Source organism: Thalia democratica, chromosome 3, assembly GCF_965202585.1.
Source record: "Thalia democratica chromosome 3, ktThaDemo2.hap1.1, whole genome shotgun sequence".
Lineage (NCBI taxonomy): Eukaryota > Metazoa > Chordata > Thaliacea > Salpida > Salpidae > Thalia > Thalia democratica.
Window position 1 is genome coordinate 40,917,830 of NC_139167.1, and position 14,223 is coordinate 40,932,052.

Below are 14,223 nucleotides of genomic sequence, written 5' to 3' on the forward strand. Positions count from 1 at the left end.
AAACTGTAATATATTTATGAAAAGTTTATATACCACACACTTTTCAGCTTAAAGTAACAATAGTTTATCAGAACTTTTGTTTATAGCATTTTAACTTTTTAGTGTTCAATTTATAAATTTTAAAAAACAAATACTTTATTTACATCCTGAAAAACTGTTTTTATAGTGAAAAACTGCAGATTGAATAAAAAACACTATTTGAACTCTTGCTGAACCGTTCAGTTCAAAATTTCTTGACAAATGTAAAACTTTTATTGTCCATTTCAACCTGTTATCTGGTTTCCAAACGGAGATTTTTTCTATGGTTTTAATTAAATTTTTCGTAAAAAATACTATAGTTTTATAATTTTTTTGTTTATCTATAGCTTATTTCTAACGACCGTGGTATTCTTAAGACGTAGATTCCGTCCAAGAACTTACTCATGTCTTTTGTCTTCACAGTGGTTGACTGTAAAATGAAAGCGGATGATAGTGAGACTTGTACGATGTCGTTTCCTTCGAAGATCGACTCGCCCCTCTGCCTGGCCTTAGAAGCGACGTTCACACCTTCCTGACTGTTTTCAAAACTATAAAACTGGTTGGATGTCACTTTTTCACAAAGCGTCACTTTTGAATGGCGTCACTTGTATTCACCCTAACCCTGGCCCAAACTCTAACCCTAGTCTAACCTTGTGCAAAAATGACTACTCGTGAAAAGCGACGCCGTGCAAAAATGAAGCTTCGTGGAAACGACGCTCGTGAAAAGTAAAACGTTCCCGTTAATTATATATCATATAAATACATTATTTTCATCTTCTGTACTTATACTTTTTTGTGTAACATCTTTATTATTATTTAGTAGTTTCAAAACTATTTCTTCTACATTTTCTTAATTTGCTTACTAATATATATTTCATTTTTACAGATGTATTTAATAAGTTCTATACTGCTTTTATAGTGATCAGCTTTATTTCAGTGATATATAAGTAGTTCCACTTGAAGTTTAAACCTAGCAACCTTTTTTAGTATTAATTGAATAGTTTAATTTCAAAATGCTTTTGTATATTACAGTAACCTCTCGCTTATTTACGCACATTGTGTCCACAGAAAAAGTGCGTAAAGATACGAGAGATCGTAAAGATATGAGAGGTACCAAATAAATTTACTATAATGGCTGTTTTTTGATATTGCTTCTAGTTAAAAGCAGACTGAGGACTTTCCAACTTTTAACAGTTTGTTTACTTAATTTATAAATATGTAAAAGAAGATAAAACTATACATAAAAAAAAAGGGTTTAATTTTATATAAAACAATAATACTTGTAGAATTTTTTTTCTTATTTTTATAATAAGTAGATTTTATATTTACTTATATCTGACTTATTTGATACTTAACATTTATATTCCATTCTACTTAGCGAATTGCTGTGAAAAGCAAGTGTTACATAAAATGAACTTAAACTAAAAAAAACGTCAAATGAAAATTAGTGGTATGTTTACCAAAAAAAGCAATTTAGATTTATTTTAAGTGTGGGCTCTATATTTATTAAGTATCACTGCTACTTTTTGCTAGGAAGTTTCATTTAATTACTTTTTAGATGTTTATTCATATATTGGGCAAGAGTACTGTACTATTTATTTGTGTTACAAACTCTCATTATTTCATTATACTTCATTATTTAACACAGTCATATTTCTTTATGAATTTAAATGTAATCTCTTATTGCTAACAAAATTTCTGATAAACTGAGGTATAATTAAATGTTTATCAAATAGTCAAGGTACATAAGTTTACAAAGTATAGAATATAGAGAGGTGAGTTAGTATTTAAAAACATATTTTACATTTAAAATATACAATAAACCTAATTTTTGCAATCTTAAAGAATACTAAATTTTCATTGTTTGAACTTTTTAGAATTTAAAAATGCGTAACTAAACGAGAGTGTGTAACGTCACGAGTGCGTAAAGATGCGAGAGGTTACTGTACCTTACAAAATGTTTAAGTGTATCAATAACAATTGTTTTACTAAACTTTAAAAACCATAAACACATTTCAACAGAATTCTGTAAAAAAATACGTACTGTAAGAAAAGAAAAAAAAAGCTAAAGTAGGTAAATATGTGTGTTTATTAAAGATAAGCATAGTTACTATAAATAAATAGTTAATAATAAACACAATATATGATGTTAAATCTGACTGCTGTAATTTAACGTGTTTAAAGGATTTAGAATCATATATTGTATCTACTATTAACTATTAATCTATAGTAATTATGATTATATTAATTAAACACACATATACACCTATTTTAGCTTATATTCTTTTTTAATTTTTTATTAGAGTTTTGTTGAAGTACGATAATAGCAACAGAAAAATATTTAATAAAGGAAGAAAACTGCGAAAGTTTGTTACTTTATATCCAAGTAAACTTGCTTCGCTACGATCTTTATTAGTAAACGATTCATTTTTAACTTTAAATATTGAAACCATATATGTACATATTTCTTCACTGTTTAGATTACTTTATAATAAACCTATTAATATATAAGTTAAAAAATTTTATCTCTTGTTAGATTTGTATTCTCGATATGAGAGTTGCTTAAATTATTTTTAGATGTTTGAATTGTGTGTTTTGTTTGTTCTATTTTATAAAAGATAAATTCCATATGTTTATAAATTTGATTTAAGAATTAGTTCTTTACTTATTGACATATGTTCAAATAATTTTGATCAATAAAAGCATTATATCTAATTAATTTATATTATTTAACTATTTATCAGACGAATATTTAATTAATTTTTCTTCCATTAACCTAAAAAAAAGCTTGACAAAGAAATTTTACATAGATCTAATGCTTTGTAAATTTTTTTATAGAATTAAAAGTCAGTAAAGAAGAAGCTATTTATAGGTTTGTTTAATTATTAAATACGTTGTAATACCAGCTTATGGATCTGCAAGTATGTTTTTATTTTCATTGGGATGTAGCGTTAAACATAAAAATTTATTTCGTTGATAAAAAAAATAAATTAAATTCACACTTTTGGGAGTTTTTAAATAAGGAGCATTAAAAAAAGATCATAACATAAGTATTATATTTGAAAATTTAAAACTTATACCAATTACTTCGGATCTGTTATAAAGAGTAAAAAATGGCCCGCGAGGACCAATTTTGCCAACCCCTGTATTAAAGAATTAAAAATAAACATATTTATATTATTGGCTTGACTAAGCATTATTTTAAAAGTCTCAAAAACACAGATGCGGCCTAATATTATTAAATAAATCCAGTTTCGGGCGATCTAAAAAATTATTATCCTTAAAACCAACAAATACTTTAGAAATCAAAAATAAAACCTAATAGTTCATTTAGTTCGATTATTTTTCATTTAGCATGACTTTAAAGTTTTGAATAAAAAAATTTCGTAATTTTTTTAAAAATAAATTATTTTATATATATTATATATATAACTGTTCAAAATTTAGGTTTAATTGTTTGCTAACAAAAGATCCTAGTGAAGTAACTTCACTGGAATATAGATAAAAACAAATTATACAGTAATCTTCCTTTATTCTACCAACATATGTTTCTGTGTGTCAACGAATCAACACACAGAAACATATGTTGGTAGAATAAAGGAAGATTACTGTATAATTTGTTTTTATCATATATATATTTATTTTAAAATAAATTATAGTTACAAAATAAGTTTTCACTGAAAACTTTTCAATATTATTAATTTTTTTTAAACAGGTTGATTGAGAAGACGTTAGAGGTTTTATATTAAGATGTACAAAATACAAATGTTTAATGTTTATTTTATACTGCTAAACGTATTTTATATTTGTTATCGTAATAAAGTTAGTATGTTAAAATTATACGTTTAAGTAAAATGTTACAATAAAGCGATTGTTATTATCTTAACTTTGAAGTTTTGAAATTATATTGTTTAGTAGCACTATCAATTACTAATTTCTGCTCTGCTATTGTTGCTACATCACCTTTATAATTGTTTTAACTCATAATTTTGATTTCAAATATATATGTTCTACTACACTGACTTTTGAATAAATATGTAAACAAACATAATAAAATAACAACAAATTCAATTTTTATAATCATTAGTAAATGTTTATTAACAATTTAAGGTTCTCAAATAAATCAAATTCAATTCTGAATTTTTTTTTTTTTTTTGTGTTATTTTGTATTATACCTTTGTTCATAGTTAACTTTATTAACTTACCTAATACCAAGACATCAGAAAATATAATGTAAAAAGTATGATTAAGTTTATGCTTAATTAGAGCTTTGTGATCAACTAATTATTAAAATAAACAACACCTGTAAAGTTTTACTTATTTAATTTATTACTTTTTTGATCTGTTTTTTTACCACTAGTTAAGTTATAGAAATAACTACACTGTGAAAAATTTAAAGTAAAACTAAGAATACTAAGATAGGTATAAACATAAGTTTTAATTAAAAGTTTTTAACTAACTGTCATTGTAATAACTTTTTAATAGTGATAAAATTTGGTTACATAGCAACTTGAAATCTCATGAAAACATTTAAGGGGCCATATCCTAAAATTTAACATGATATTCAAAAAATAATTTTATAAGTTCTATTAAATAAGGTTATAGTAGTTCAAAAAGTTTGGAAAAAATACTTTAACATAAAAATTCTAATTTAAAAATAGCCATATTACAAACAAAAAACTTGCAATTTGACAATTTAGGCTAAAAAACCTTGAAAAACCTAGAATTTGAGAAATTAAAAAAAAAACCTGGAATTTTGAACAATTTTTTCATTTCAAGTAGAAAAATTTTGATTTCACACAAAAAATCTACCATATAGATATAATTTTTGTCTTCATCAAACATTTTTTTCATTAAAAAATACATTTGAAGTAGCTTTACAGTATCTTTTTAATGTTTTTATACTATTTAACACAGGTTTTTACCTTAAACTTAACTTTAAATTGAAAATAGACCCAAAAATGTGTACTTTTAAAAATCTGAAGTAAACTTTGAAAAACTAGAAAAAATTTGCTAAAAGCATTTGGCAACCCTGTATTTTCATAGATATAAATAATTATTTCAGCCATATTTCAAAAATAACTTTAATTAAAAAAAAGTACCTGCAAATTTGATAAAAAAGATTATAATGATAAAAATATTACAAGTGAAAATTTACAGTTACTCTTAATTTTCACAGTTAAAATATTAGAAGTAAAATGGTTAAAAATTACATTGTAGTGCACTCATAAAATATCACTAGCGATTCTTCTTTTTGAAATGATAAAACTTTACAAAGGTCAAATGAGCAGCTTTCGCATTTTTAGTTTGACCTGGCACTTAAACACTTAAATATCCTAAGGTACTCAAAAGCTAAAAACTTTTACTTTATGGTAAAAACCTTTCTCTGGTAGTCATTTGGAAAATACCAAAAAGGTTAAGCCCTTAGCACTTTAAGCCACAAAGTGTGGAAATCCTAAAGCCAAAGTCTCAGATTTTTTATACCAACCATTTTATTAAAAAATAAATACTAAATTTAACTAAAATAAACAAATTACTACAAATTTTTTATTAAATCTTTACTTTACTAATAAAACATAGCACATAGTTTAATAAAAGTAAATTTATGTAGTTTACTTTAAACCAAAAAAATGTTGTTATTCTACAACTTGAGACTAGTACATAGTTAATTTTTAATAAATACTCATGTAAATGTATAACTAAAGTACACTTTGAGAGAATTAGTAAATTTTTATAGAAACAAACATAAACAAAACAATATAAGTACCTTATATTCTCTATGAAGTACATTTGCATTAAAAAATAAAATATTTTAATATAAAATCAATTTAAATAAAAAGTTGATTAAAAACTTTGATTTGAGGGACCTTAAATAAATCCTCCAACTTAAATTGTTTTCCAGTAAATTACCTACGGAGTTCTTTATTTGTTTTAAGTTTAAATGTTTTATATTTTTCTTATTCTTAATAATAATTACAAAAAATGGTCTTTTCAAAATAGTTTTACTTTCAAAGATTACATAAGTTCCAATTAAATCTGATATTTTTAAAATTTAACCAACTTAAGTGGAAATTTATAAAAAAAACAATAACTAAATCTCCTACTACTTAACTATAATTCAAATAAAACTAACTAAGTAAATACAAAATTTTTCACTTATCACAAATTTAAAACTGTATTTCTTTGTTGCAGCGTTTTATAACAAAATAATATTTAGTTGATGTTTTTTTTAAAGTGCTTAACTTTCTAAAAATTCGGTAAAGATTTTTTCAGACAAAAAAAAAGATTTTATGTATTTTAGGTATCAGGAAAAAAAACTTATTTATTAAATACTTTATCTATTTTACAATTCTTTAGTGTAAAATCCTTATACTTTTAATTTAAAAAAATGGCCAGTAACAGACCTCAAGCAATAGGTATAGACTTGGGAACTACTTATAGCTGTGTAGGAGTATATCAAAATGGAAAGGTTAGTAAATGTTCATAAACGAACAATTTTAGATTAGTTTAGAAGAGCAAGATACATTAGTTGTATAGGTTGTACTTAGTTAAGCTATTTTTTCTTGCATTATTCTTACATAAGAGTTCAATTTAATAACTGTAATACATAAGCATTCAATAGCTAAACTAAATACAACTAAAATAGCTAAAATTTAAGAAGCACTTAAACTGTTTTTACTTTATTTAGACTCTTGCTTAAGTTTCTAAAATATCAGTATTTATTTTTTATAAAGTATATTTTTTATAAAGCTTAATTTTGTGCTGTTATTTTTTTTAACCATCAATACGACAAAAATAGCCATTTTCAGTTTGCTTTTTTTATTTATTTTTTATTGTACCTTTGCTCCAAATTTTAAACAACATATTTTTTGAATATTAGATTTTAATACATATTATTTTTAGTCTATTTTAGATATTTTGTATATCTATATTTATGAATATTATAAACTATAAAGTATATAAAATTAGTAAATAACTATGCTTTAGTTAGTATACTGTCAGTTTATATTAGCTTCAAAATCTTATTAAAAAAAGATATTAGCTACAAACCAATTTAAATAATTTTTAGTTTTGATTTCAGTTTTTGTTTTAAAACAAATTTTCATCTACAATATATTCTACTTATTTTTTTAAATACTTTATTTCAGACCTAGTTAACAACTAACAATCTCTAGAGAACCTAGAGTGAAACATTGTTTTGTTTATATGTTCTGCTGGATAAGATCCCTATATTGTGTATAAGTCGTGAAATTTTTATTGGTCTATCTAGCTAGAAAAAAATTACAATGTTTTAAAATAATAACTATAGTTTATTTTAAATAAATTAAATGTTTTGTTTTATTTATTATCATAGTTCTTTTTGCTTCATATATATTTATATATATTTGCATTATGTATGAGTTATAGAATAATTATAAAAATGTAAAATATCTCTACTTAACATTTATAAAACTTCTAAATTTCATTAAACAAATTTTTAGGTTTTTTTTTTCAAAATTTAAAATTAAGCTAACTTTTTTTTTTTTTGCTTTTGGTCATAAGCATTTTTTTTTCGATTTGTTCAAACCAAATTTTCAAAATATATAATCATTATAAAAATAAAACAAAATGAATTTAAATTAATTCTCAATGGTAACTCGTCTAAAATTAATAATGAATAGCTTAAACCAGTATTATACTTTAGTTTTATACTGATATTTTTTTCAGCATATAAAATAACTGTTTATTAAGAAATTCATGTTATTCAAAATTATTGTGTTGTTTAGTGTGCTTTTAGATTGAGAGGTGCTCATATAAATAAAAACGGTTTTAATTTACATAAATTTTGTAGGTAGAAATTATTGCTAACGATCAAGGAGATAGAACAACGCCTAGTTATGTTGCATTTAATGACTCTGAGCGTCTTATTGGAGGATCAGCAAAAAATCAAGTTGCAACAAACCCTACTAATACTATATTTGGTATTTTTTTCTATTACATCTAAAACATTTTAATAAAACTAAGTTTTTGAAACTCCTTTATTTTAAATGACTTTGTAGTTTGATCACTGTGATACTCAATTTGTTGCTTGTCTCATTAAAACTAGTTAAGTCTGTTTCAAATTATGTTTGACTAGCTTAAAACTAAAATTAAAATTTTTGAATTTTATTAAAAAAACAATGTTTTACTTGCTTGAACCAAATCAAACGAGATCATAAGTTGAATAAAGTCTGTAATTTCTTTTACATAAACATGCAAGAAGACATTAGGCTAAACTTTAATTAAAAAAACTAAAACAAAAAACCAAATAAAGCTTATAGTTTGAAGATATCAATTAGGAAAATCATAATGTTACCAGGTTAGTTTATATTAATTTTTGAAAAATATAAGCTACTTAATAATATTATAATTTAAAAACTTAAACAAACAAATAAATATACTTACATTTGGCAGGCTTGTAAAATTTGTGAACAACAAAAAAAGAAAACAAATCTTGCAGCTAAAGCATTAGACTAAATTTACTGTTTAAAAAAAATAACTTTTGTATTGGGACATTATTATTAATAATGGTTATAAGGTCTAATGGCATTATGAATTGGAAACTTTGAAATTGGTTTTAATATTTGCTTGCACAACTTAAAATAGTGATGTATTTATCAAATGTTCTTGTGTTATAAAATAAAGCTTTTTAAAATGTGCACATGAACATATTAATTCGTTCCTTTTATTTAAAGATCTTCCCGTCAGCGTTTGCTATTTCCATCTTCTCATAGGTACAGGTCATGCAGATTCTCTGCGGATTCTTTATTGCCCGATGTAAAGTAAAATTTCCATTTAATGTTCTAATCAGTATTATTGTATTTTAATTTCCAAACATATTTTGACAGTTTGGTGCCGTTTTCTTTGTGAACTTTCATATCTCTAATGTGGCCATACCACCTTTTTTTGAAAAGTCCCCCAGTGCTTCCCACGTATTCCTTTATTTCTTTTTTGAGCTAACCGTAGCTTAATAAATTACATTCTTGGTTAGGCATTTGTTTTTGAGTGGGCATAGGTTTTTGTTTCAAGGTTTGCAGAGTGACTTCTGTGTTAGTATTTTTAGTTTTTCTATATTATTTAAAGTTTTTTTATTGTGTCCTTGAATTAACATTTTTGAATTGCTCAAACAACTTTACGAAAACTTGCAATTGTTTTTATTTATTAACTTGTTTATATTGTTTAAAATGCTTGTTTATTAATTCAAAAAAACTTTTTTCCTACATTTGTCTTTACTGATTCGCGAATTGGTGGAGTGAAATAAATTATTTTGTTGGGCTGTTTCTTTTCTTTTTCTGTTTGTTAAAATCTTCCTTATAAGTTAGTTTGTGTTTAAAATTTGATTTGTCTAACGCGTTTTTGTATTTGCATATATTGTGGTCAAAAATATTTCTTTTCTAGATAATTTAATCAGTCTATTTTCTATCATTGCCGTTAATTTTTTTAAATGATTTTAGGATGATTGGAACTTCTATTGATGTATTTAATTTCTGTGTTTTCTTTTTTGTAAGGTTTAAATAAATTGTTTGTGAGGTATAATCTTATGTACAGAAAGTTGCATATAGTTGCAAGTTATTTTAAAATCAATGTCTTTGAATATATTTATTAATTTTTTCTTTTTGTTTTCTAAATCAAAAAAATAAATAAACGATAGTTTAAAAATCTACAAGTTTATTGCATACAAGTTCAAATCGATTTCGGACAACAGTCTTTCATCAGTGAACTTTAAATTAACAGAACTAAAACACATTCATCAGAACTAGCAGAATTAAATTACACAAAGATAAGTGTGTTTTAGTTCTGCTAGTTTAAAGTTCACTGATGAAGGACTGTTGTCCGAAATCGATTTGAACTTGTATGCAATAAACTTGTAGATTTTTAAACCATCGTTTATTTATTTTTTTTAACTATTGATGCAGGGGAAAAATCACAACTAAAAACAATTGACTGTGTCCTGGACCGATTTGAGAATTATTTATAAATCTTGTCTGTTTTCTAAATCCTAATTGTTTTTTGGTTGGGTAATTGCAAGGCCGTCGTCTCTATATAAGCCAAATCTCTTTTTATATCATAAAGAGATTCAAGCTTGCTTAATGCATATAGTCTGATTAGATCGCATAACTTGGCACTGAAGAATGAGCCCATGGGAACGTCGAATAGATTGTTGTTGTCTTTTTTGATCCAGTTTTTTTTTGTTAAAAGTTAAAATTGTTTTACATGTGTGCTTTATTAATTTAAAGTCCCTGTCTTCTATTGCAGTGTATTATTTGCAAAGTTTAAAGCGTAAATGATTTTCAGTTATACTGGGGTAGAAATTCACAATATCAAAATTTATAAAGCATTTTTTTTGTTTTATTTTGGACATTATTGAACCATTCGATTACTTCAAACAAGTTTTTCCATTAGACCAGTTATTTGTAGCTTAAAACTACAATCAATATTTGCTAAAGGAATACTTTTGTACTTAAATTATCTTATAAATATCTTTTTCTAACATATACTTTTTGCTCTCTCTAACCATAGTCTTTACAAAATTACCTAGAAGTAAAACATTGTGAATTTTTATAAAAGTAGAACAAAACCAAGGTTATTTTAATTTAAATAAATCCTTTTGTTTATTGAAAAAATATAATAACTTAAAACAGACAATTTTATGACCTATTAAATAGTAAACTTATAGTTTACATCAAAAGTCAGCAGCCATTAAAATTGTTTTTTTTTGAGATAATTAAAAAAAACTTATTAATAAAAGAATTTCCTTATTAAAATAGGTTTAAGAAGCAACAATCTTATATATAATTTAAGTAAAATTTTGAGAGTGGTCCTAGGCCAGTTTATCATTTCCTAGTCAGTTTTTGTTGTATTTGTTAGAAACAATATTTAAATTTTAATTACAATTTTGCATAAAATATTAGAAACACTGTTCATGTTCAGTTTGAGTTTTAATATTACAAATGTATATAATGATTGTAACAAGAGTAATATTTATAAAAATACTCTGGTTTACTTTAGAGATTTTAATTTTTAACAGAGTTTTCCATTATTTAAACTCTATTGGTTGATCTTTATATTGATTAAAGTTAAGTAAAGTTCTTTATTACACCAGGTCCAGAGTTGCAACAAAGTCAGGAAAATGAAAAAAAAAACAGGAAAAAAAAAAAAAAAATGCAAGTTAGGAAAAAATGAGGGTTTTCGAGAAAAAGTCAGGAAATTTGAAAAAAAAACATACTCTTTTAAGAAAACTTATCATCACTAAAACTGCATTTTGCTAATGTTGTTTTATAAAAAAAATTGATTTTGCAGTTTATCTTTTTTTAGGGTCTAGTTGAATTTTTTGAATAAATTATCTCACGTAAGTATTTACGAATGCGGTAGAGAGTAAGTTTATATTAAAGTGTTTTATTAGAACTACTTGTACAGAAAACTAATAATTTATATAAAGGATTTTCAAACTCCGACAAATCATTGTTTTTTTCAGATCAGTTTATAATACTTAAGTAAATTTGTTATACATATATGATATTTTTAATAATTTTTATTATTATTTCAAAGTAAAAACAAACTCATTTCAAGAATTTTTGGTATTCTATAAAAATTTCTGAATGGCTTATTAAAGATGATGATAAAATAGTTTTAATACAAGTTGTGTTCATTAGGGTAGAACTATAAATCCAACAATCTTTGAGTTTTCTGCTAAAAAAACTTTACATTTGCCAAATACCACAAAATCAATATGTGCGAGATTTTAGACGATTTGACGAAACTTTCACCTTGGTGGAATTTGATTTTCTGAAGACTTTTTGAGATTTTAGCTTGAAGTTTTTTTTTACATGTGGCAATCATCACAAAAACACATTGTGCACAATTTAAGACAGTTTAAAGAAAGTTTTATGGTGGTACTTGTTGATTTTTTGAACAAGAAAACTGGAAATTCAAGAAAACTTACAAAAAGTGATAATATTACATTAAAAAAAATTGGAAAATTACATTGAAAAGTCAGGAATTTTTTTTTAGCTATTCTATGACAACCCTGCAGGTCTGTATTAATGAGCTGTGTTTTTTTTCTTTTTCCAGTAAAATAGATTGTAAATTTTATGTTCAATAAGTATAAACTCATTGATTTTTGTTGTAACAAGAAGTATGGAGTATTAAATACATGTAAATCATACAGTAATGATTGAACATTTGTAACAATAAAAAAAAAACTCATATATTATACATTGTAGTTAAATATGTTTGCCATTAGGAACTTCATTAAATAATTAAATTTTCTAAATACTATTTTGTAATACAGCAAACTAGTACAAAATATACAGTATAAAACTTAGTTGTTTTGTTATATAATGCAGCACAGTTTCTACATGTATTTCACATAAACAGTTGCACATGATCCTCAGAAAAACGTTTGTTTATTAAAGATTTTCATATAGATTTTTAAGTTTACAATTTTTTAAGATGTTATGACGCAGTAATTGATATTGAAAAATTTAGTACACTTTGCTCAAACACGCTGTATTTTGTTTTGTAAATATTTTGTGAAATTTTATTAAGTTTATTTTAGTAGTTGGTATAAAAAACACCAATTAAAATACAGAAGGATATAAAAACTGGTTGAGACTGTTCGTGTGCGCGGCTTAATTTTGCTTTAAGTTTACTATAGTTGAGTTAAATTTTGCTAAAAAATAATTTTTATAAAGTAATTTTTTTTTGAAAAGTTTGTTTCTTAGAATACTTTTTAAATTTAGTTCGTGCGCTTTGTTGAAAGCAATCATTTTATGTTAAAAAAGCTTACTAGATATATAATTTATTAATACTGAGTAGAAAAAAGCAGATTAAATTAAATCTCTTTATGACAAATTACTTAACAAATAAAACCTAATAAAACTAAACGAAACTTTTTGTATGATTTTTTTTTTATTAGACATTTTTTTAGATGCCAAAAGAATGATTGGAAGAAAGTTTGATGATTCAGCATTACAGAAAGACATAAGGCTATGGCCATTTAAAGTTATTAATGAAAGTTCTAAACCAAAAGTTGAAGTGAAATACAAGGTAGTATAGCTAAGACTTAAGTTCTTATTTGTAGTTTCCGCTATATTATTCCGTTTCAGTAGCACTTATTTTATAGTGTTAAATTTGTATTGTATACTAGTGTGTTTTTACAACCACTAGTAAAAAGTTTTCAGATAAAGCAAGCAGATATATTTTTATCTGTTTTTTTTATATACAAAAACTAAGTGGTTGTTTCCATTACTGTAAGCAGTTTATTTAAAAACTGTGTTTAGCACTTAAGATACTAATTAAGTGAAAAAACAATATTTCCATATAACAGATTTATGTGACAATTGCTTTCAAGTTCCAACTTCCGTTTCAAAACAAAATAAACTAATTACTCGAAGAAAAAAAAACGAGTGAACTTAGGAAAATTTAATGAAATACTAATCAAAAAATAACAAATCAAATTTAAAAAAGCTAAAAAAAGGTGATTAGAGTAAAAATTGACCATTTAAAAAATATTAAGTATAATTCTTGTTTTAGCCTCCATGGCGTATTTTGGTCCTTTAATCAATCTGAGACAAGTCGCTCATTAATTCGTGTTGGAACCACCGAAAATGGAACGCGCTTTTCTTAGCTTCACTCGTAATAAGTTGACCAGTAGCGGCACTATTAAAAAATTCATGAAAATTGTTTACGAATCACAAAACTCTTAGCTTGATAGATCTCTATAGCTACCATAGAGCACATTTGAATCATCACTGGTTGAAATGGAATTGTACGAAATTAAATACTTACTTATTTTCTGAGAGATACTACAAGAACCATTAGTTTTAATTATAAATTGATTTTGATTCATTATCCCTCCACTCATGTCCCCTGTTTTTGCAGATGAGCGCGGGTCGACTGCAGTAGTAAGGTTTTTGAAATTTTGTATACATAATATTATGCAAATCAGGTAAAGTATTAATACAGCAGTTTTTGAACTTAAAAATATACCGATATTGTAACTAACTACAACAAAGTTGTTGTCTTATCTTTGATCTATTGTCTCAAGTTTGACCTAATTTTCTATCTTTTAACTAATGACCTAACTTTGATTTGAAGTCTCAACGTAGAATCAAAGACATAGTGATTGGGTTGAATATGATAGCTCATGAAGAATAAATCCTTATTTAATTTCATTTAGATTAT

The 14,223-nt window shown here is 24.6% G+C and overlaps 1 protein-coding gene across 1 annotated transcript in view; it reads left to right on the forward strand.

The window, feature by feature from the left end:
• The first annotated feature begins 6,406 nt into the window (after positions 1 to 6,406).
• LOC145832288 (heat shock 70 kDa protein 1-like) overlaps positions 6,407 to 14,223 on the forward strand; it is a 32,470-nt gene continuing 24,653 nt past the window's right edge. The window contains exons 1-3 of the mRNA XM_082939607.1: positions 6,407 to 6,487; positions 7,850 to 7,979; positions 12,968 to 13,086. Of these exons, the coding sequence (XP_082795733.1) occupies positions 6,407 to 6,487; positions 7,850 to 7,979; positions 12,968 to 13,086 (330 nt within the window). The remainder of the gene's footprint in view (positions 6,488 to 7,849; positions 7,980 to 12,967; positions 13,087 to 14,223) is intronic.